This window comes from Aquarana catesbeiana, linkage group LG08 (genome assembly GCF_042186555.1).
Source record: "Aquarana catesbeiana isolate 2022-GZ linkage group LG08, ASM4218655v1, whole genome shotgun sequence".
NCBI lineage: Eukaryota > Metazoa > Chordata > Amphibia > Anura > Ranidae > Aquarana > Aquarana catesbeiana.
This window is the reverse complement of record NC_133331.1, coordinates 245,490,546-245,514,242: the sequence shown is the minus strand read 5'-3', so window position 1 is coordinate 245,514,242 and position 23,697 is coordinate 245,490,546. Positions and strand designations below refer to the sequence as shown.

Genomic DNA, 23,697 nt, shown 5'->3' with positions numbered 1-23,697 from the left:
CAACTTCAATGAACGGGGATCCAACTTTACCAGGCACTGTCTGGTATGAATCTTGAGGGGGAATTCCATGCCAAATTTTAAATAAAAAAACGGCATGGGTTCCCCCTCTAAGAGCATACCAGGCCCTTCGGCCAAAAAAACAGCAAGGGGGTCCCACCAAAGTCCATACCAGATCCTTATCCGAGCACGCAGCCCGGCCGGTCAGAAAAGGGGGTGAGGACGAGCGAGCGCCCCCCCCTCCTGAACCATACCAGGCTGCATGCCCTCAAAATGGGGGGTGGGTGCTTTGGGGCAGGGGGGCCCCCTGCGGCCCCCCACCCCAAAGCACCCTGTCCCCATGTTGATGAGGACAAGGCCTCTTCCCGACAACCCTGGCCGTTGGTTGTCGGGGTCTGAGGGCTTATCGGAATCCGGGAGCCCCCTTTAATAAGGGGGCCCCCAGATCCCGGCCCCCTACCCATTCACCTGGGGGGAAAAGTGTCAAAACACACTAGACAGGTTTTTTAAAGTAATTTATTAGGCAGCTCAGGGGGTCTCTTCTGACTTCGGGGGTCTCTTCCGACTTCTTCCGTTCTTTGGTATCTTCTGCCGGGCTCCTCCGATATCTTCTGCCCGCTCTTTTGCTAGCGGTGGCCGGTCTTCTCCGTCGTCTTCTTCCCTCTTCTTCTCTTCTTCTGATGTTGACGCGACGCTCTCTCACGCTGCAATGCTGTGTGCGTGGTGCGCAACGACTTGCGTGATCGTTGCGTGGTGCGCAACGACGTGGTCACCGGATGATGTCGCCCCATGCCTATATAGGTCGTTGTGCACCGCACACATGGCATTACAGCGGGAGAGAGCGTCATTGATTTCCATACGAATCATCATAGAAACAGTAGAAGTAACCCTCCCGAAGATTTATTAATTTATTATATATATAATTACACACACACAAATATAGATACCATTTGTGCAGCTGCCACTAGCAATATGTTTAAGGTATAACGAGTCAAAACCATATTTCTCCATTTACATGAAGGTCAGGTTAATATAACCCAGCACAGAGTTCCCCCTTACATCGCAGTGTGTAGAATTCCCCCTTCCACTGCAAGGAGAACTTTGATGTAAGGAGGAATGTTGGAGACTTTGATGTAAGGGGGGGCTCTGGTGATGAGATCACCTTATATCAGAGTCCACTGCATTCCCCTTTACATCAGTTACCCTTTATGTCATTGTCCACAGAGTTCCAACTTGCATTTAAAATTGAAACTCTAATGTGAGGGGGTGGGGGAGAGACTCTGGTCACCATAGAGCACCTTCCGCAGAGTGAATGCACTAAGGTGGGGGGGGTGGGTCCTGATATAGGGGGTAACCTTCATATCAGTGCCCCTTTACCCTACTGTATTCACTGCCCCCTACATCAGTGATCCCCCTCAGACTGGCCTTGCTACGCTGTTACTGACCACCACTCTGGGCTCCAGCTTGATGGCTCTCGTTTCATCCTATATTAGACTGTGTGGCCATAATACAATAGATGGTCAGAGACTGCAGACATAGTATGGGAGATGGTCAGAGACTGCAGACATAGTATGGGAGATGGTCAGAGACTGCAGACATAGTATGGGAGATGGTCAGAGACTGCAGACATAGTATGGGAGATGGTCAGAGACTGCAGACATGATACGGGAGATGGTCAGAGACTGCAGACATGATACGGGAGATGGTCAGAGACTGCAGACATGATACGGGAGATGGTCAGAGACTGCAGACATGATACGGGAGATGGTCAGAGACTGCAGACATGATACGGGAGATGGTCAGAGACTGCAGACATGATACGGGAGATGGTCAGAGACTGCAGACATGATACGGGAGATGGTCAGAGACTGCAGACATGATACGGGAGATGGTCAGAGACTGCAGACATGATACGGGAGATGGTCAGAGACTGCAGACATGATACGGGAGATGGTCAGAGACTGCAGACATGATACGGGAGATGGTCAGAGACTGCAGACATGATACGGGAGATGGTCAGAGACTGCAGACATGATACGGGAGATGGTCAGAGACTGCAGACATGATACGGGAGATGGTCAGAGACTGCAGACATGATACGGGAGATGGTCAGAGACTGCAGACATGATACAGGAGATGGTCAGAGACTGCAGACATGATACAGGAGATGGTCAGAGACTGCAGACATAATTGGGCTGAAATTGCACCTGGGTCACATGTGCATTGCATAGAGCGCACAGCACGTTCCTGTGTTTTTCATAGTGTGAACCCGCCCTGTGACCTGAAACCCACACTTTGCTGCACTAACTTGCCTGGAAGGGGGTACTAGTATGGGCACATGGAGCAATTTTGCACATCTCGTGTGGGGTGCCAAAGGCCACCCCCTCTGTAGCAGACAGCATCTCTTTGATTTTGGGGGGGGGGGGTCTGAGCTAAGGGGGGTGGATTTATGCCCCCTTGTAGCATAAGTCCTAAAAGCCCCCTAGAACATATCCTCTCCCCCCAAATCACTGAAAGTGAACTTTAGGCTTGTCCCCCCCCCCCCCCCCCTCCTCAGGAAGACTCACTTTGGAATAGTGCAGACAGTTAATCTCAGACAAGTAGCGTTATCTCGGCAGCATGGTGAGCCTCCTTTCCCTCTGTGTACACAGGAAAACATCACAGCAGGAACAGGAGGGGGCGGGTTCAGTTCTCTCCACAGCACTCTGCATTGTGTATGTGTCAGGCAGCTGGGGACTGCAGGGAGAGATGTCGGCTCTCTCTGCCATAAAAAGTGGAGCTTGTGGGCGTCGTGCGGGAACGAAAATAGCCCGCACAAGCTGCGGGCATTCCATGACTCTAATTTGCTGGGGAAGAGTGAGGTATGGGCAAATTAGGCGGCCGCGGGCCCCCAGGAGGGCGAGGCCTAAGGCGACCACCTAATTTGCCTTGTTAGAGAGCCAAGGTGGATTGGGGACTATCCAGGACTATGAACACGTGGGTGGTTGTCTTATTATTATTATTATTATTCAGGATTTATATAGCGCCAACAGTTTACGCAGCGCTTTTTTCAATATAAAAATTACCTATAGTGATATTTAAAAGGCATCTAGCAATTGAGTTATGGTCCGCAGAATCATCAATGGCATCTGACATCCAATGTGAGGATCTGCCTCCAAATGTAGCCCTGTTATAGGAGGGGGGTCATATGAAGTTGCCCTCTCCACATAGGCTATGACGTTGCACTAACCTGCAGGTAACCAAATGAGCCAGAGCCTTCACTAAAAAAAGAGTGGACTATGAAAGTATAATTGGCAGTGCCTCCACCTAGAACAGGGCTCCAGCTTATGTAGATGATCCCTTTCTAGGACAATAACTAGTAACTCACCCAAAATAACTGACAGCAGTAGTACTAATAAACCCAGCATAGATTTCTAAGAGTAAAGATATGCAGACATACCAGCAGGTGATTAGTGTAACTTTATATATGATAAAGTGATGGCATTACATACAACCAAAGCAATAACAGGAAGAATGTACATATGTCTTGGAAAGGACAGTGTATACAGTATATGTATCTGGATATATAACTAAAGGCCTTTAATACCAATACCTCCAATTAGGCCCTGTGGCACAGTTCAGTTGCAGGGGGTCCCGATGAGCTGGCTTGCAAGGAGTAACACAATCCAGTTTGAGAGGACGAACGCTGATGCATCTGTCGAGCGGTGGCTTCCTGGGGACGCTTGTACAGACAAACACACTGATGGTGAAGAAGTCCGGAATGCGCCACCTGCAAGGCAAATCAGGCCTATCTAGCCTATCTCTTGGTCCCTAACCTGACTATAGGCTATCAATGCTACCGGGCCTCTACCTATCTAAATGGCCATCGGAAGCGTAACCTGTCGCTACCCTGAACTGTTTACTGTTTGCTGGGCTAATACTAGCTAGGAACCCCCCAGACCAAAAAGGGACACTGTTGCTTTAAGTAATGAGGGTGCAGATATACACTTCAACACAAACCAGTCACTTGATAGGTTATAATCAAATGAGCTTTGCTCTCATACACTTAATAGCCCATATATTTCGGTATGCAAATAGAAAGTTTCAGTGAATCAGAGCCTATAATACAGCGGTCCCCAACCTTTTTGGCACCAGGGACCGGCAGTGTGCAAGAAAACTGTGCCAAGGCCCGGTGGGTAAGCAATTTTTTTGTGGGCAATTTTTCAGGGCAATGGCTGGTGTTAGTGCTTAAATCATCCCAGGAACCATGGTTGGTATGGTGTCCGGATGATTGAAACGCATTATTTCTATCATTACATTGTAATATAAAATATAATACTTCAACTCACCATAATGCAGAATCATTGGGAGCCTTAAGCTTGTCACTTGCCACCATCGCTTGTCACTTGCCACTATGCCTGCCACCAGATGGGGATGCCACTTGCCACTATGTCTGCCACCAGATGGGGATGCCACTTGCCACTATGCCTGCCACCAGATGGTGATTTCACTTGCCACTATGCCTGCCACCAGATAGAGATGTCACTTTCCACTATGCCTGCCACCAGATGGGGATGTCACTTGCAACGCTGCCTGCCACCAGATGGGGATGTCACTTGCCACGCTGCCTGCCAACAGATGGGGATGTCACTTGCCACGCTGCCTGCCACCAGATGGGGATGTAATTTGCCACGCTGCATGCCAGCATAATGAATTTACATGTAAAATCAATCTCCCCCCCAGCATTGCAGAGTACTTGCAGCCAGGTACAAGGCTGTCAGCCTCTCCTCAGTGTGGGTACAGCTGCAGGTTAAACACAGGCACATGTGAGGGAGATGAGAGTGAGGGCGGGCGGTGAGAGATGACGTCATTCTCTCTTCTGGGTCGTGGCTGCAGCTCTGTGTAGAGCAGCCTTCGCAGCCCTGTAAGTAAGGGCGGAACAGCGGTGTGGGCAATGAGAGATGTCATCTCTCTCCCCCGCCGCCGCACCGCTGACATTACTTGTCTCATTCGCGGCCCGGCATTAGAGGCGCCACGGCCCGGTGTTGGGCCGCGGCCCACAGGTTGGAGACCTCTGAGCTACACAGTGCAGTAACACTTCCCTATTGTCCCTTTTCAGCCTGGAAGGATGGATGGATACAGCACAAAATCAGCCTGCAGCACCTCCTGGCTTGCAGAGCATGTGGCTGGCCACTCTCTCCCTTCACTTGCTGTAAGACATCCACATATAGCCTTGAGGGGTCTCCTGACCCTTTAGCAGGGGCAAGAAACAACCTCTTAACAGGAACAATCTGTTTATAATAAGAACTCTATGGTTGGTACCAGTACCAAGATCTTTTACACTTGTATCTGACAGTATGTTATTGTGGTAAAAGAGGCTCAGATTCCATGCATTGTTGTGCAAAATTGCATAATATAGCATCAATATAATAAAACATTTAACCCTTTTGCTGCCAGGTCTGTACGTCATACGCACCTGACAGCAGGGGGTTTTACACACATCCCCGGTGGCTTCGGCCACTGGAATTATGTGTAAATCTGACAAGTGGACTACTGCCTGTCAGGTGGAGGCATTCGGCAGCTGAGTTGCCACTCAATTGCTTCCAAACAGCCCCAGTAATGGCGACTCCCCCGTGCGTGCCCCTGCTATGTATGTATCCCAAGCTCCACTTGCCCATCTGGGGGCCAGGATCAACTTAGTTGGTGCCACCGGGTAGAGGGGAGGGAGCAAAGAGGACACACGTCCACTCTCCTCCCCTCCTTGCTGCTGACCCAAGAAGCGACATGTTTGACGTCACTCCCATGTCCACCTCTGTGTCTCCATCCAGCATGGCCAGGAAAGCATGTAATGCAATGCGATCTGCATTGCATGACATTAATTGGAGCACAGGATAGACATCTAGGGTCTTTTAGACCCTTGATGTCTCATTAAAGAGAACCTATCACCAAAAAATCATCACATAGGGGACTTTTTGTCCTCTATGTGATGAAAAGACATTAACCACTTGCCGACCGCCGCACGCCAATATACGCCCAAACTTTGGCGGTGGATATCGTTGTTATGGCAGCAGCTAGCTGCCATAACCTTGGTATCCCCATTTTCGTGCGGCGGTCGGCTTTCAGATAAAAGTGGTCTCTACGGTGGATTCGCCGCGAGATCACTTTTATCATTGGCAGGAGAGGGGCCCCCCTCCCGCTGTGATCCGGTGCCCTCCGCCGCTTACCGGAGCCATCGGTAGCAGTGGAGGCAATCGCGTCCCTCTCCGTGCTGGTCCTGGAGACGAGTGAGGCTAAGATGGCGCCCACTCATCTCCATGACACTGCTGGGCGGAAGCGACGTCAAAACATCTTGTTTTTTTATTCAAAAAAGTTATTTTTTTCAAAAAAAGCACGCTTGTAAGACCGCTGCGCAAATACGGTGTGAAAAAAAGTATTGCAATGCCATTTTATTCTCTAGGGTGTTAGAACCCCCAAACATTATATATATTTTTTTCTAAACATGTTTTTTAAACATGTAAACACCTACATTCCAAAACGAGGCTGGTCCTTAAGTTGTTAAAGGAGCTGTAAAGTCTCAAGGTTTTTCACCTTAAAAAAAATTAACCTTTAAAATCATTTTAAGTAAGAAAAAATTAAAAGAAATGTAAATTGTAAAAAAATAAAGACCCAAGCACATACAATTTCCAGCACATATATGCATGTACCACTGTAAGGGCACTCGTGGGGGGCGCCTATGCATGCAAACTTAGATTGTGATACATACGTTACATGTTAAGTCACGCACGCCGGAGTGAGAGCAATATTTCTAGTATCAGACCTGAAGTTTGTCACCGTTTCACAGACGTACGCAAATTTAAGGTTTGACATGTTTGGTATCTATTTACTTGTCTTTTATACTCTACCAAACAATTGGGTAATTTATTGTTTGTGTGCTTCAGTGTATTTTTAACTGAAATGTTTGCATTTCCTAGACCTTTGTGGTAATTTTGTGACATTGACACATTGGAACTACCAGGATTTTATTCTCTAGGGTGTCTGCTTTCAGTAAATATATATAATGTTTTGGGGGCTTTATGTAATCTTCAGGCCTATAATGATTTTTTGTTGTGACGAACCCCTGTCCTCAACAGGTCTATGTACACCGTAAAATGCTTCCTCTGTCCAGAACCAGCACTATCCAAGACCCTTTAGCCCACCCAGTCACCAGCCGTAACACAGTGTAGGGTGAACAACAACATCAAACTGCTTTATTCAAGCACATGTTACAACAGATATACAACTCAGAGACACACCCTTGGATTCAGTGCGGGGTAAACTGTCCAATCACAATAGACACACAGGTCAGGTGTATTCAAATTTCTCATCAGTAAACAGTCTTATCAGCAGGAAGAGCTGTTGGAGGAATTCGCCCCCCCCCCCCCCAATCTCACAGCTAATCTACATACACATGCCATAATATTCAAGGCAGACACAATAGAACATTGGAATACAACCCCACCCCAAGCAATCACAGTAAAGAGTCCACAACAGCATGTGACAACACACAATATATACATATATACAACATTCCAGTGTGGCTGTACAGTGTGTCTAAATGGCACAGATCATAGTGGGGTTCTCAGTTACTCTGGCCCCTAATGGATGCAGGGTGATTTACACATAAGAGCGGACAGGGGAGCTGGACACTGAGTCTCCAGAGCTCTCCAAGGTAAGCTGAATTCCACAAACCCTCCACCCAAAGTGACTCCTGTCCCTTTCGGCAGGAGACTCACAGGAGGAGACCCCAGACGGGTTGACTCTGAAGTTAGTCAGTAGTTCCAGTCCCTCACAGTATCCCAAATAAATTGTCCCAAACATAGCATTACTCACCCAGCCAACCCCTGCCTCTCTGAGAACATGCCCGCCGCTGGGGAGAGGCATTGACTGGCCTTGCTCCCTGGAGTCCTTTCAGCAGCTGGAGAGAAGACAGGGTGACTGGACTCACTCTATCATGCTTTTGGGGATCTGGGCTGACTGCCCAGCATCCCTGGGGTATACAAGTGGAGACTGAAGTCCCATCCACTTTTGGTAGGTGAAAATCCCCCCCGTGTATGCAAAGCCTGGCTGACATCCTCCTGTCTCTGTGCCGCACCATTTTCTGGGGTTTTGTCAGTAGAGACCGAAGTCACCTCCACTTTCAGAGGAACTCCCTCTTCTGTTGAGGGCAGAGGCCAGCAACACTCTGCCGTGTTGCCAGCCCTTCTGCTGGGTTGCTGTGAGTGAAGACCACAGTCCCATCCACTGATATCAGCTCAAACTGCAGTTGTGTGTAGAGGGCAGTAGCATTATCCCCTTGTGCACTTCAGCTGAGGACCCCACATCATCCACTCCAGCTAACCGCTGGGGTGGGAGGCCGGCTTCCTCCACTCCCAGACTGTGGATTTGCTGCTGGGGTGCAAGGATGATCTCAGTCTCTCCCAAACTTTGAAGCTGCCATTGTGGAGGTGAGCCGGCTGCTTCCTCAGACGTTCCCTCATCTGGCTGCTGGGATGACATGTCCCTGGTACTCAAGCCAAAGGGAGGGAGTACAGGGATTATAGCGGTGCCAAAAGAAACACAGTATACTCAGAATAAAATCCAAATAATTTTTATTAACACAAATTATTAAAATTAGACATAAGGATCACACGGACATGGTGTGCATGATCTATAAAAACAATTGTGTAGCAAAATTTATCACGTGACTTGGCCTGAAGAGCGTGGCGGCCAGTTCAGTGGATAGGTATTTAGATATCCGACATGTTTCGCCAGTTTCTCAGGGACAGATGTTTAATACCTATGACGCTACAATTCACTCTATAGAGAGAAATATAACAATCAAACAGAATTCTAAGACATTTGGTACATTAGATACAGAAAAAGTGTACATATGTTTGCGGACTGTCAGAATAAACCACTCCCCACCACCCAAGGTGAACCCCAAACGATCCCCCGTGCATCAGGGTACCAATGAAAACCCCAACCAGGCTGTCTAAAGATGGTAAATACCTGCAAGTCACCAGGGATAGATGCGACACGCATCCGGGACAGGGCCTCAAACAATGATTACAATGGGCAGCTGCAGGGGGCAATCAGAAGGGCCTGACGGAATGTATGTCTAAAATATAGAATTGTATATATATAAATACATTGGGGTGGGTCCTGGAGAGACCCCATAGGGACCCATCAATTAGAAAAGGAAAACATATTATAGGACTAACAGTCTCTAACTTATACTTACATTAATTCTATTTTAAATAAATTACAGGACACCGGAGAGAAATCCATTCAGGATAATTTGCCATAGAGTACAGGGTGGAATATGTATCTCTGAGGATTAATGAGAAATAAAATATATGCAGTATATAATACTGTCCCAAAATAAGTCAAAAGATACAAGTTGCAAACTAGCTGTGTCAACAAATGACACAGACTCAGTATATGCAAAAATTATTTGACACTTACCAATAAGTGTAGTACAGAGTGGAATAAATGGCTGAAAAAAAGGGGGGGTTTTACAGCCAATTGAAATGCCCGGTGTAACAAGCTGAGGAACAAAGAACACCATCAGCATAGTGTAAGCAGGCTAATAAAGAACAGAGGAGACTAAGTCTGCAATATATATATATATATATATATATATATATATATATATATATATATATATATATATATATATATATATATATATATATATATATATATATATATATATATATATATATATATATATATATATATATATATATATATATATATATATATATATTATACAATTCTATATTTTAGACACACATTCCGTCAGGCCCTTCTGATTGCCCCCTGCAGCTACCCATTGTAATCATTGTTTGAGGCCCTGTCCCGGATGCGTGTCGCGTCTATCCCTGGTGACTTGCAGGTATTTACCATCTTTAGACAGCCTGGTAGGGGTTTTCATTGGTACCCTGATGCACGGGGGATCGTTTGGGGTTCACCTTGGGTGGTGGTGAGTGGTTTATTCTGACAGTCCGCAAACATATGTACACTTTTTCTGTATCTAATGTACCAAATGTCTTAGAATTCTGTTTGATTGTTATATTTCTCTCTATAGAGTGAATTGTAGCGTCATAGGTATTAAACATCTGTCCCTGAGGAAGCCATCACTGGCGAAACATGTCGGATATCTAAATACCTATCCACTGAACTGGCCGCCATGCTCTTCAGGCCAAGTCACGTGATAAATTTTGCTACACAATTGTTTTTATAGATCATGCACACCATGTCCCTGTGATCCTTATGTCTAATTTTAATAATTTGTGTTAATAAAAATGATTTGGATTTTATTCTGAGTATACTGTGTTTCTCTTGGCACCGCTATAATCCCTGTACTCCCTCCCTTTGGCTTGATTTTCAAATTATTGGGATGAGGTGCCGTATTAGAACGAGGGCCACCCAGCCACATTTAATTTAATGTCTCTGGTACTGTCTGCAAGGTGCATAGATCTTTGCTGGGGAGGAAAGATCGCTTCCTCCACCCTGGCCAACTGTTGGGAAGGGAGGACGAACACCTCCTCTCCCTTCTCCCCCTGGATCTTAATCTGCTGCTGGGAAGTGACCATCTCCTTTTCACACTCCGGAACTGCCGCAGGTGTGGGGCAGAGGTCTTAGACCCTCTGTCCAGTTGTCAGCGCTTCAGCTGCATACATTTCTGGTAACTCCACCGATGCTGCTGGGAGAAAATCCCAGGTCTCTGTCAGTATTGTGGGAGAAAGGCCAACTGCCTCTTCTCTCAGGGAAGCTGAAGCTGCTGTTGCTGCTGGGCAGAGGCTAGCAGAGATTTGCCTTGTTGTCAGCACTTCAGCTTTGGAGACGGCAATCTCCGGAGTTTTCACTGCCGATTCTCTGGCATGCTGCTGAACGTGTTCTATCAGTTTTCTGTATGCCCTTTCCAGATGCTGTTCCTTCCTTAGCAAACAGTCTAGATCAGGTTTAAGCTCTGAGACCCCTGCAAGACCGAGCATAGCCTCTCTGTATTCTTGCAGGTCTTCAAGGGTAGGTTACCCTTCATCGCCAAACACAGAACAATCTGAAAGGCTCTCCCACAGCAATCCAGGGCCACCAAAGTCATATCCCTTTGGAGAGCATTCTGTTGTCTCCTCTAAATATTCCTCCTCTGCGTACTAGTGCAGAGCCTGATACCGATTGTCCAGCTCTATCTACTGCTGGACCAGCCTGTCCAACTCAGTCACCCATTGCTCCTGGGGCCACTCTCCCAGAAATTGCATCCGTAATTCCCGTTGTTCTCTGGCCTGTTGCTCTGGGGTTGGAAAGCACTTGCCCTGTTGCATACCAGCAACCTGGAGGGCTCTAATCCAGTGTCCTACCTGAAACTGCTGCCTGACCTCCAGGTATTCATCTGCAGACACAGACCTGGTGTATGCTGAAAGGACAATCTGCTGCAGCTCTGGAAACTCTGATGCCAGATCCATATCTCTGCTGGGGTGACTGAAGTCTGCTATCCCGATCTTGGATCCAGGTGGAGGTTTGGACGTGTTCACAGCCAGGAAGCACGATCCCGCCGCTGCCAACCAGTTGTGATGAACCCCTGTCCTCAACGGGTCTATGTCTGCCATAAAATGCTTCCTCTGTCCAGAACCAGCACTATCCAAGACTCTTTAGCCCACCCAGTCACCAGCCGTAACACAGTGTAGGGTGTACAACAACTTTAAACTGCTTTATTCAAGCACATGTTACAACAGATATACAACTCAGATTCAGACCCTTGGATTCAGTGCAGGGTAAACTGTCCAATCACAATAAACACACAGGTCAGGTGTATTCAAATTTCTCATCAGTAAACAGTCTTATCAGCAGGGAGAGCTGTTGGAGAAATTCGCCCCCACCAATCTCACAGCTAATCTACATACACATCCCATAATATCCAAGGCAGACAGACACAATAGAACATTGGAATACAACCCCACCCCACAGTTCACAACACACAATATTCCAGTGTGACTGTACAGTGTGTCTAAATAGCACAGATCATAGTGGGGTTCTGTCACCCTGGGCCCCTAATGGACACAGGGTGATTTACACATAAGAGGGGACAGGGGAGTTGGACACGGAGTCTCCAGAGCTCTCCAAGGTAAGCTAAGTTCCACAAACACCCCCACACAAAGTGACTCCTGTAACAAGCATATGTGCTAAAAAATGCAAAAACGGCACTGGCAGCAAAAGAGTTTAACAATTTCTTCCAGTGACTTTTTTTTTCTCATTTAACATTCTATTCTGTCTTTTTCTCCAGGGTCCCAATTCTGACCCCTCTCTGTCTATATCAACAACTACAAGTTCACCTGTTGAAAAAAAACAGGAGGACCAAACTGCTGATAAATCGGATGCACAATCCAAAAGTAAAAATACAGTTCCTCCAAGGATAAAAGATACCAAGTCACCAGAAGACAATCAGACTTTGGGAATGCAGCAAGAGGAAACTGAAACTGTGGAACAGTACAAACAAACAGAAGCAACAGATAAGATCTTAATGGGTCAAGAACCTCAAATTGCAAAGGGTACTGAATTCCCTAAGACCAAACATTCTGGTTATGAAGCAGGAGAAAGTGCAGTATGTCACGAACAGATTACAAAAAACAAGGTTGTTATTGAACATGACTTCCCTCAGGTGAAGAAGACACCATGTTGTTCTATGTTGTGGCCAGTATGCTCAGGGAAGCATTTTGATAATGCACTTAATGAGGTTGCAAAAGATCTGATGACTTTTACGCTGGACCTTTTCCAAAAGCTGTCACCACTGGATTCCAGGCCAAATCTTGTAGTATCTCCTATTAGTGTTGCTTTGGCATTGTCAAATCTAATGCTAGGTAAGATATACAAACTGTATTTCTTAAATAAATATAAAATGTTAAATATCTACATGCTACAAACTTTAAATAGAACTATATGCAAAACTTATTTTTTTCATTTTGGATAGAGCAAGGGAGGGTTATAAGTCCTGACAGTTTTTATTTTTGCCATCTGTGTCCCAATGGTGAGATTTCTGTGTACTTCCTGTCCCCTAGCAAAAACAAGAAGTGAGAGAAAATACCTGCAAATTAAGGAAATTCATTGGACCCCCCAGGTCACCAAAACTAGTATCCCCCTCCATTACTGTTCTATAGACTTTCTTTTAGTTTCACTTTTGATGATAACAGTAAACAGGACAAATAGAGAGGGTAATTCTCCCTAACAGAGGCAGAAGTAGGAATAAAAGCCTGATGGGTGTTCTAATCCATCTCTACTCTGTCCAAAACGAATAATGTCCCAGAGCTAAGTGAATGTGGTGACATTTCCTACCCAAAATCCTCTCTTCCTAATGCAATTTACTTTCACAAAATCATCTGGCCTAATCTCAGGTTACTTCATAAATTTCGATAAATCAAAAGCACTCTATTTAACCAAATGTGATAAGACCCCATAGAGCAATATTTACCCTTTTTTTGTGCAAGGAAAAATTATGCTACCTCGTAGTATCCATTTACAAAAATACCCATAATCTATATAAAGAAAATATTCCTACATTGCTACTCCACAAATAAATCCCTGGCTACTTGGCAACATTTCAGTATTTCTTATATGGTTAGACTAAGCTTAATAAAAATGGTAGCTTTTCCCATACTTTTTTTTTTTTATACTGCATCATACATGTCCTCTGTCTAATGCTTAAACACACCAACCTCAAATGTGTCTACAAGATGCTCTGAGAATTTATTTGATGAAGGAGAGCAACAATAGGTCTATGTACCCTACAACAACCTCCTAGTAAAGGATGTAATTTTCCTAATCAAGACATGTATAATTTAGAATCTCTAACTAGATACAGTATATAAGGAACTGGATTCATGGCACCTTGTTGTACATGGATACTGAACTTTATCAAAGCATGACCCTTTGAAAACAACTTGTTATGTTCTTTACATACACATAGTTAAATAGTTAGTTACATAGTAGGTGAGGTTGAAAAAAGACAAGTCCAAGTCCAACCTATGTGTGTGATTATATGTCAGTATTACATTGTATATCCGTGTATGTTGTGATCATTCAGGTGATTATCTAATAGTTTTTTGAAACTATCGATGCTCCCCGCTGAGACCACCGCCTGTGGAAGGGAATTCCACATCCTTGCCGCTCTTACAGTAAAGAACCCTCTATGTAGTTTAAGGTTAAACCTCTTCTCTTCTAATTTTAATGAGTGGCCACGTGTCTTGTTGAACTCCCTTCCGCAAAAGTTTTATCCCAATTGTGGGGTCACCAGTACAGTATTTATAAATTAAAATCATATTCCCTCTCAGGTGTCTCTTCTCCAGAGAGAATAAGTTCAGTGCTCGCAAACTTTCCTCATAACTAGGGATGAGCCGAACACCCCCTGGTTCGGTTTGCACCAGAACCTGCGAACGGTCTGAAAGTTGCGCAAACTTTAGGACCCCATTAAAGTCTATGGGACTCGAAAGTTCAAAATCAAAAGTGCTAATATGCATGTTATTGTCCTAAAAAGGGTTTGGAGACCCGGGTCCTGCCCCAGGGGACATGTATCAATGCAAAAAAAAGTTTTAAAAACTGACGTTTTTTTCGGGAGCAGTGATTTTAATGATGCTTAAAGTGAAAAAAAAAGTGAAATATTCCTTTATCGTACCTGGGGGGTGTCTATAGTATGCCTGTAAAGTGGCGCGTGTTTCCTGTGCTTAGAACAGTCCCTGCACAAAATGACATTTTTAAAGGAATAAAATTCATTTATAACTGCTTGCGGCTTTAATGTAATGTCGGGTCGCGGCAATATGGATGAAAATCAGTGAGACAAACGGCATGAGTACCCCCCCAGTCCATTACCAGGCCCTTTGGGTCTTGTATGGATATTAAGGGGAACCCCGCACCCAGATTAAAAAAAGGAAAGGCGTGGGGCCCCCTGGCCCTATATACTCTGAACAGCAGTATAGAGGCGGTGCAAACAAGGCAGACTGTAGGTTTGTTAAGTAGAATCTGTTTGTAATTTTGAACTGGTACATTTTTAAAGTAGCTCCAGGCAAAAAAAATCTATTTTTAAGCTTTTTGGAAAACATAGGGAAGGGTTATCACCCCTGTAACATTTGTTTTGCTGTCTGTGCACCTCTTCAGAAGATTTCACCTCACTTTCTGTCCCAATGACAAAAGTTTTTTGAAAATTTGGGGTTTTTAGTGAAATAAGGATTGGTGATGAAGCATCAGTGAAGAGGAGACATGTTTTTCCCATATTAACTTTTGCAGGAGAAAATGTCCCTTCCTAGGGGTAGATTTCATCTCACTTCCTGTTGTCTCCTTGCGTTTGCAAGTAGGAGTCGTTTGTAAGTTGGATATTTGAAAGTAGGGGCCTGCCCTATATACTCTGCAGAAATTGGAGCCTTAGGTGTTGGTGTTGCCACAACACTGTAAGCTCTCACAGTTACTCTTGGTGGGCACAGGAACGGGCCCTGCTGTGAAATATTAGATCAAGAATTGTAATTACATGCCTTGAACAGGGGCAGAAAAATTGGGCCTTTGGTGATGGTGCTGGTGCCACAACACTGTAAGTCCTCAGTTACTCTTGGTGGGCACTGGAACGGGCCCTGCTGTGAAATATTATATCAAGAACTGTAATTACATGCACCTGTTGAACAGGGGCAGCAAAATTGGGCCTTTTGGTGGTGGTGTTGCCACAACACTGTAAGCCCTCAGTTACTCTTGGTGGGCGCAGGAATGGGCTCTGCTGTGAAATATTAGATCAAGAATTATAATAACATGTCCCTGTTGAACAGGGGCAGAAGAATTGGGCCTTAGGCACTGGTGCCACAACACTGCAACCCCTCACAGATGCCATAGTTGGAGCGCAGGAATGAGCCCTGCTGCAAAGTATTGCATCCAAAATTGTAAATTATATGCCCCTGTTAAACAGGGGCTGAAAAATTGGGCCACTGGTGGCGGTGCCCAGAACCAAAAATATTCTTTCAATCTATGAGCATGAAAATTGAGGAGGAAGAGGATTGTGACTCAGCATAACAGGATAGTCACTCAGCATCAGCATAGGCAGTCTTGAAGGGATCTCACATTAAAAAAAAAATCAATTGGTTACATCAGCATCAGGTGCTTGGTAGCTGGTGATCCAAGACTGATTCATTTTTATGAAGGTCAGCCGATCGACCGATTCAAGCCTCCAGCAGCACTGAATGTGCGTTCCGAAAGAACGCTGGATGCAGGACAGGCCAGTAGCTAAATTGCATACTGTGCAAGCTCTGGCTAGTGATCCATCCTCAAGACCCAGTAACCCAGAGGATTTTCGGTGGGAAAGGTGTCCAAGTCTGATCTTGCCTCTAGGTAATCCTGCACCATGTGACTCAGACACTGGCAATGGTTGCTGGAACCAATTATACCTTGGGGCTGAGGACTAAAAAATTGTCTGTGTAATGTTTCATATTCCCATCGCACACGTTCCTGGTATAAACTCAAAAGGTTGGGTGCTGCAGCAACAACCAGCTGGATACTGGTTCAAGTCACAATGTAGATACTTGCCAGCACACCAAGGATCAGCACAGTATGGCGTCCAAACGGTTTCGTTTATTGCATGATCACAACACAGAGGTACAACGTTTCGGAGTCACGCAGGACCCCTTCGTCAGGCATGTGATGACGAAGGGGTCCTGAGTGACTCCGAAACGTTGCACCTCTTTGTGTTATGATCATGCAATAAACTAAACCGTTTGGACGCCATTCTGTGCTGATCCTTGGTGTGCTGGCAAGTATCTACATAAAAAAAATGTCTGAACGCATCAGTCAGATGGCCACCTTCTCCACTGCTCCTTCTATGACTGACCGAAGCCTCAGCAACGCGTTGTCCAGGAGGACCAGGAAATTGTAACCTCCTAGGCTCTGGAAACGCATTGCACAAACCTTTCTGCAAGGCCTCCCGAAGATGTTTCATCTTCTGCTCCCTCTGCGACAGCAAGATAAGGTCCGCAACCTTACCCTTGTAACGTGGATCAAGGAGGGTTGCCAGCCAGTAATGATTCCTCCCCTTGATACAATGAACACGAGGATCCTTCCGCAGGCTTTGCAGGATCAGGGAGGCCATGCAGCGTAGGTTTGCTGAGGCATTCGGTCCAGAGTCCTCTGGGTCACTAAGGACGACATGATCCGCAGTCACCTCCTCCCAGCCACGTACAAGTCCATGGGTTTAAAGAAAAAATCTTGCGAGCCACAATAATCCAATGCCCAATGAAGGACTAACTTAAATCAAAGTACCCAGCTGCGAACGCAGATCACGTATTCATGACCGTGCACTAAACATAAATAAAAAATTGCGCTGCGCTTAGGTGTGTGCCATATGTGTCTGTTCACCGTGGTGATACCATATACAATAAAATATAAAAAAATAAACCTAATTCCTCCTAAAGTGCAATGTGCAATTAATTAGGTTATCTTAACCTATAATATACTTTGTGTACATGGAATGAATCAAAAAAATTATCAAAAGTGAAAAAAACACCTATTAATCAATACTCTGCATAGAAATAAATAAATAAACAAATGAAAAAAGACGTGCACTATTTACAATACTCTACACAAAGTGTAACATGCAATATTTTAAATACATTCATATGAGTGACAGGTGATACTTAAATCAAGCAGTGTAATCCCTAATAGTGAAAAATCATCCAAAAAAACTTCATATAACAGTGTCCAAAAAAAAGTTCCAAAAAGGAGATTCTGTGCATAAAGTGTTCAAAAAGGATAAGTAAATATCTGATTAATCCAACGTGCTGAATCCAAATGTCATAAACATGCCGTGATGTGCCTCAGTGACCCCCAAAGTGATTGCGCTCACCTTAGAGCGTGTGACACAGTGTTTAGCTGCATCAAATCACGCTATGGAGCCACCCCCGGGCTCTGTGTAGCTAGTAAGAAACGACCTCCAATCAGGCTCTCTATGGCTCCATAGGCATCATACCAGTAAATAAAAAGACTATATAGTGTAATACCGCCAAACAATTTTTATTAAAAAATATATACCCAATCCCCACAAAGGGGTACTCACATTTTACAGGTGCTTCTGTGCACCATACAATATAGATCTAAAATCGCCGATCGGCGTGCTGCGGGGTATTGGATTCTCACAACCCAGCTCTGTGCTGTCCACTCCGTCCTGGCTCCTCCCCTTATAATGCAAGTACATGAATATTTAAATAGCTAAAAATCTCAGAGATACAGAATATATGACGCATTAAAGTGTCAATCAAAACAGGTTACAGAAAGGAAACACAGATGAAAATGGAACGTTCATACATAATTGTTAATTGAGTACACCTATGGGTAGTTGTAAGCTCTACGCGTTTCGGGACCTTTTAGCCACTCGTCAGGAGCAAAACCACAATGGTTACCTATGGATATGGAAAACAATCGCATTTTAAAAGGGAAGGATTAATGGAAAATGGTGGGCAAATGTAAAGCATGTCCCCTCACACATATACACATTTAGCCCCCAAATTTACACATATATATATCTGCGCATAGGCGGTGTGGCCAGCCAATGATACCATGCCCCGAAGCTGAGGGGGCCCATCCGGGCGAGCAACCACAGCCCAAGCACCACCTCAGGTGGGTCACAGAAAGGAGTGGCAATGGTGAATGGTGAGAAAGAGAAGGGGTGAGTGGGACGGTTGTCCCCATGATATGGGGGACCTGTGAAAAAAGGGGTGACATATAAGTCAGGCTAGTAGAAAAGTGTGAAGCAAGTGAAATAAAGTGAGAGAGAGAGAAAGGGAGAATAGGAAAGGGAAGAAGAAGCAGGGGAAAGAAAAGGGAGAGAAGTAGTGGGGATAGTGAAAAGGAAATATACCTGCTGCAGAGTGAGTGGGAGAAGGAGCACCAAGATACGTGAAATTCCAGAGTGAATGGTGACAGGAGAAGGCCAATCTGGGGGACCCAGACCAAGGGGTAGCTCAGGCGGGAGGCACCGTATTGAGTTATAATCGCAAATATCTGTCAGTTTTAAATTGTGCCTTTTTGCGAAATGGTGAAAATCGAATGTACACAAAAAAATGTAAATATCTAAATCTCTCAAAAAATCTAGAGGTTTTCATTTTTCACTTAGTTTTTAGAGTTTGTAAAAGATCTCCCCCCCAAACCATATATTTTCTGAAAGTACATGACCAGTAGAAAAAAAATAAGGTGCTACTGATTTTTAAGACATTGCGATATTTGTGCAAATGTTTATCAAAACGATATTTTCTCTAAAAATACACTAAAATCATTATTCGCAGATACAAACACAGCACCTTTTATAAAACCCTGCTATATCCCTACAAAATATAAAAACTTAAAAATGAAAGCCTCCAGATTTTTTGAGAAATTTTTGCATACGTTAGATTTTCACCATTTTGCAAAAAGTGACAAATATTTGTTCTTAACTCAATAGAGGCTTTGATTTTTCACGTACAGCTTTCAGAGTTTGTAAAAGACCCCCAAACCACATATTGTCTGAAAGCACATGACCAATAGAATAAAAAGAAGTATTGCTACTGTTACGACTAGGCCCACAATAGTTGCACAAATGTTTATCAAATCACTATTTTCACAAAAAAAAAAAAAAACGTACAAAATTCTTGCTAAACTCTTACTAAGGCCTCATTCAATGGGGTGTGCTACAGTGTACGGCCATGGAGGGCTGTGTTTATCCACACGTGGATGCACAGGTGTTCTGTACATTCCTGAGAATCAAGTCGTCTAGATGCAGCAGCTGCAAGGACAGATCTGACATCCATGCAGGTGTAGGTACATGTCCCCAAACGTAGACGGTGTGAGTTCAGGGACATACACCCACATAGATGTCAAGTTGGGAGCAGTGGCTGTCTCAATGATATGAATGGGACTGCCTGTTCAGGAATGCATGGAACACCTGGGCATTCCCGTGCAGTCGCTGTGTCTCAATTGACATCAATGGGACTGCCTGCATAGGGGTGCACAGAACACCAGTGCAGGTAAACATGGCCTCACTGTAGTATGCTCTGTATGAATGAGGTCTAAGGCCTTGTTTAGACTTTTGATTGGGGATAGGAAAAATGTGCAGTTAAGCTGTGTTTTTGCTGCCTGCCAAAGGGCCCCCCCACCCCTTAAGCTGCAGTAGGCAGTGGACAGGGTGCTGATGATGACTGTGATGCTTCGTGCCCTTTGCAAAGTTGACCCAACTTGTAGCGATGCTATCTGGTGAACACTACCCATTCATGTCAACGGGTAAATGCCGCAAACGCCCCGCAACCTCGTGCAGTGCATGTGGTCATGCCACATTTGTTGGTAAAATAGGGTTAAAACAGGCAGTGAGGAGATGTCGCATCCCTTCTTCACCGCCTGTCAGTAGCCACTGGAGTGCGATCCAAACATGGATCGGGCTTCAAAGGCAAGAGAGATTTAGACACATGTCTAAATCTACCCTTACTAGGTTTTTTTATTGCTATTTTTGTTTTTTTACAACTTTATTTTTTTTATACAGGTACATTTATATTTTTAATATTTATTTTTTATTTTTTGGGGGGGCTTTGGAAATTCAGGGGTCCAAACAGACTTTTAATTTCTCTTTTTTGAAACTAGAAAATGACAGACGATTGACTGAAGACAGTCCCTTTCTCTGCAGCCTCAGCTGCACTGTAGATGGATGGATAGGAGTCTGTATAGAGCAGGGGTAGGCAACCTTTTCAGCATAATGTGCCGGTAAATGTTCTCAAGGAGATTGAGATTGCCAGTTATACAAAAAAAGTCAACTTCACCCTCTCAATCACGCACAAGAATTTTGGTAAGTGGTAAAGTAAATGGTACCTTCCCTTGTTCCAGAAGATGTGTGCTGCGAGGTAAGTACGGTAGGGTTGAAATGATACGCCAGCTGAGTGCTTCTGCAAAATATACAGTTGGAAATTAGGTGTGAGGTGATAGTGGTCAACCTAATAAAGTTTTCTCAGATCAGGCCCAATTTCTGCACCTTCACACCTCAGATCGCTCTCAATTCTTGCACCTTAACACCTGAGATCAGCCCACATTTCTGCACCTTCATAATTGAGGTCACCCTCAATTCCTGGACCTTCACATCTCAGATCACCCCGATTCCTGCACCTTCACACCTCAGATCAGCTTCAATTCAGGAACCTTCATTCCTCAAATCAGCCTCAATCCCTGCACCTTCAAACCCCAGATCAGCTCCAATTCCAGCAATCATCACACCTTAGATCATCTCAATTACTGCACCTTCACACCTCAGTTCATCCCAATTCCTGCACCATCACAGCTCAGATCAGCTCAATTCCTGCACCTTCACCCCTCAGATCAGACCCAATCTCTGCACCTTCACCCCTCAGATCAGCTCTATTTCCTGCAACTTCACACCTCAGTTCACCCTCAATATCTGCACCTTCACACCTCAGACCAGGGGTGGACTGACCATTTGGGCACTCTGGCACTGACTGAGGGCCCCACAGCCACTAGGGGGCCTCATCAGGGTTGCCAGCCTCTGTAAAAGCAGGGACAGTTTGTAAAAATCTGTGTATTTTTACATCTGTCCCTGAAATGGCCACTACGACATCATTTTGCTTGGCTTTTTTGACATAGGAGCAGGAGATGCCAACAGCTGGATGAGAGGAGAGGGAGGAGGGGACAGCCTTCAGTGTGGGTACGGACTGCTGCCTGATAGAAGGTAAGCTGGCTGAGCTGAAAGAAATGTATTATCAGTGGCTTACCCTGGGGGGGGAGGGGGGAGAATGTGTTACCTCTAGCAGGGTTCCTCCTGTCTCTTAGGCTGCTGTTACATCGATGCTCTGTGTGTAAGAACTGCCATGCTTCTGGTGGAAGGATGTTCTGAACTTCCCTAATCTCTGATACATCTCCCTACTCATCACCCACCAGTACACAGGCACATCATCCTCCTCTCCTGTATTACCACATCCAATGTCTGAGCTGCTGGGGCACTACAAGTCCCAGCATGCCAGGAGATGGGGGCAGCAGCAGTGTGTTCTATCAGGATGATTTTTGGGTGAAAAGTGCTGGTGTGTGTATGTTTATATTATATATATATATATATATATATATATATATATATATATATATATATATATATATATATATATATATATATATATATATATATATATATATATATATATATATATATATATATATATATATATATATATATATATATATATATATATATATATATATATTGTATACTATGTATGTATACTGTGCATGTGTGTGTATACCAGGGGCGGCCCATTCATTAATGGCACCGCCACCTCTATCACGCCACCCCCTATATGTAGAATGATAGATTCATGCATAGCATAAATCTATCCATGGCCACTGCGGGCACCCCCTATTCGGGCATCCGGCCCCTTTTAGGACGCCAGGCGCCTGAATTACAGCGGCGGGGGTGTTTTTTTGAAGCACCTGATTAGAGCCATAAGCTCTAATAGGCTTCAAAATAGGGTGGGCTCGGAGGGCAGAGCTCCCGGAGCCCATCCAAGTGTGTTAGAAAAGCAAATTAATATTTGTTTTTCTAACACTGAACCGCCTCTCCGCCAATCAGGAAGTGCGAGTCTGATACCCATCACACGATTGGCTGAAAGGACAGGCACTCCTATTGGACGCCTAGCAGGAGCAAAGAAGGGATGCAGGGAGTAAGCATAGAGGACATAGCTCGCCACTGCCTGTCCCACATCTCACCACCGTCACCCGCTGCCTGACCCGCCATCAAGATGGGATAAGTGCCGGTCAGACAACGGGTGGGGGTGCTGGTTAGATGTCACCGGGGGTCACAGTGGCTGCATTTAATGGGGCACAGTGGCTGCAGTTAATGGGGCACAGTGGCTGCATTTGATGGGCACAGGGAGGCTGCAATTGATGGTTTTTTTTTCCAGTATTTTTCTGAATTTTTCCCATTTTGTTTGCAACCCCCAAAAATTTTTGAGCACCAGCCGCCACTGGTGAATACTGTGTGTGTGTGTGTGTGTGTGTGTGTGTGTGTGTGTGTGTGTGTGTGTACTGTATAATCAATGTGTGCCCACTGCTGCTCAACAGAAGTCGCTCTAAAGGGCCGTACACACGATCAGACTTTTTGACAACAAACATGCAAATTAGCTGTTTTGGAGCAACATCCGACTTTGTGTACGCTCCATCGGACAAACTTTTTCAGTTTCCATCGGACTTTTGTTGGCTGTGCGAACGGACAAACTTTCCGGCAACAAAAGTCCGATGGAGCAAAGTCCGATTGTGTGTACACACAAAGCCATCGGACTTTTGTACAAACTACAGTACGCAGCCGCGAGAATGTTTCCAGAGCGATCGGATCGCGCTGGTTCTCGGCGGCAGGGTACTGTACATCTCGCGCTAGCTGCAATAGGAAAAACACATTTTCCTACTGCGGCGGGCGCGAGAGGTAATTCTCCTCTGGGGAATACCAAGCCCTTCGGTCTGGTATGGATTTTAAGGGGAACCCCCTACGCCGAAAAAACGGCGTGGGGTCCCCCCAAAGTCCATACCAGACCCTTATCCTAGCACGCAGCCTGGCTGATCAGGAGAGGGGGTGGGGACGAGCAAGCGCCCCCCCTCGAGCCCCCCACCCCAAAGTACCTTGTCCCCATGTTGATGAGGACAAGGGCCTCTTCCCGACAACCCTGGCCG

The 23,697-nt window shown here is 45.1% G+C and overlaps 1 protein-coding gene across 4 annotated transcripts in view; it reads left to right on the top strand.

Annotated features, from left to right (window-relative positions):
- Positions 1-23,697, top strand: part of SERPING1 (serpin family G member 1) — a 512,003-nt gene that overhangs the window by 142,524 nt on the left and 345,782 nt on the right. For all 4 annotated transcript variants that reach the window (XM_073596975.1, XM_073596977.1, XM_073596976.1 and 1 more), the window contains exon 2: positions 12,281-12,854. In XM_073596975.1, coding sequence (XP_073453076.1) covers positions 12,281-12,854 — 574 coding nt within the window. The remainder of the gene's footprint in view (positions 1-12,280; positions 12,855-23,697) is intronic.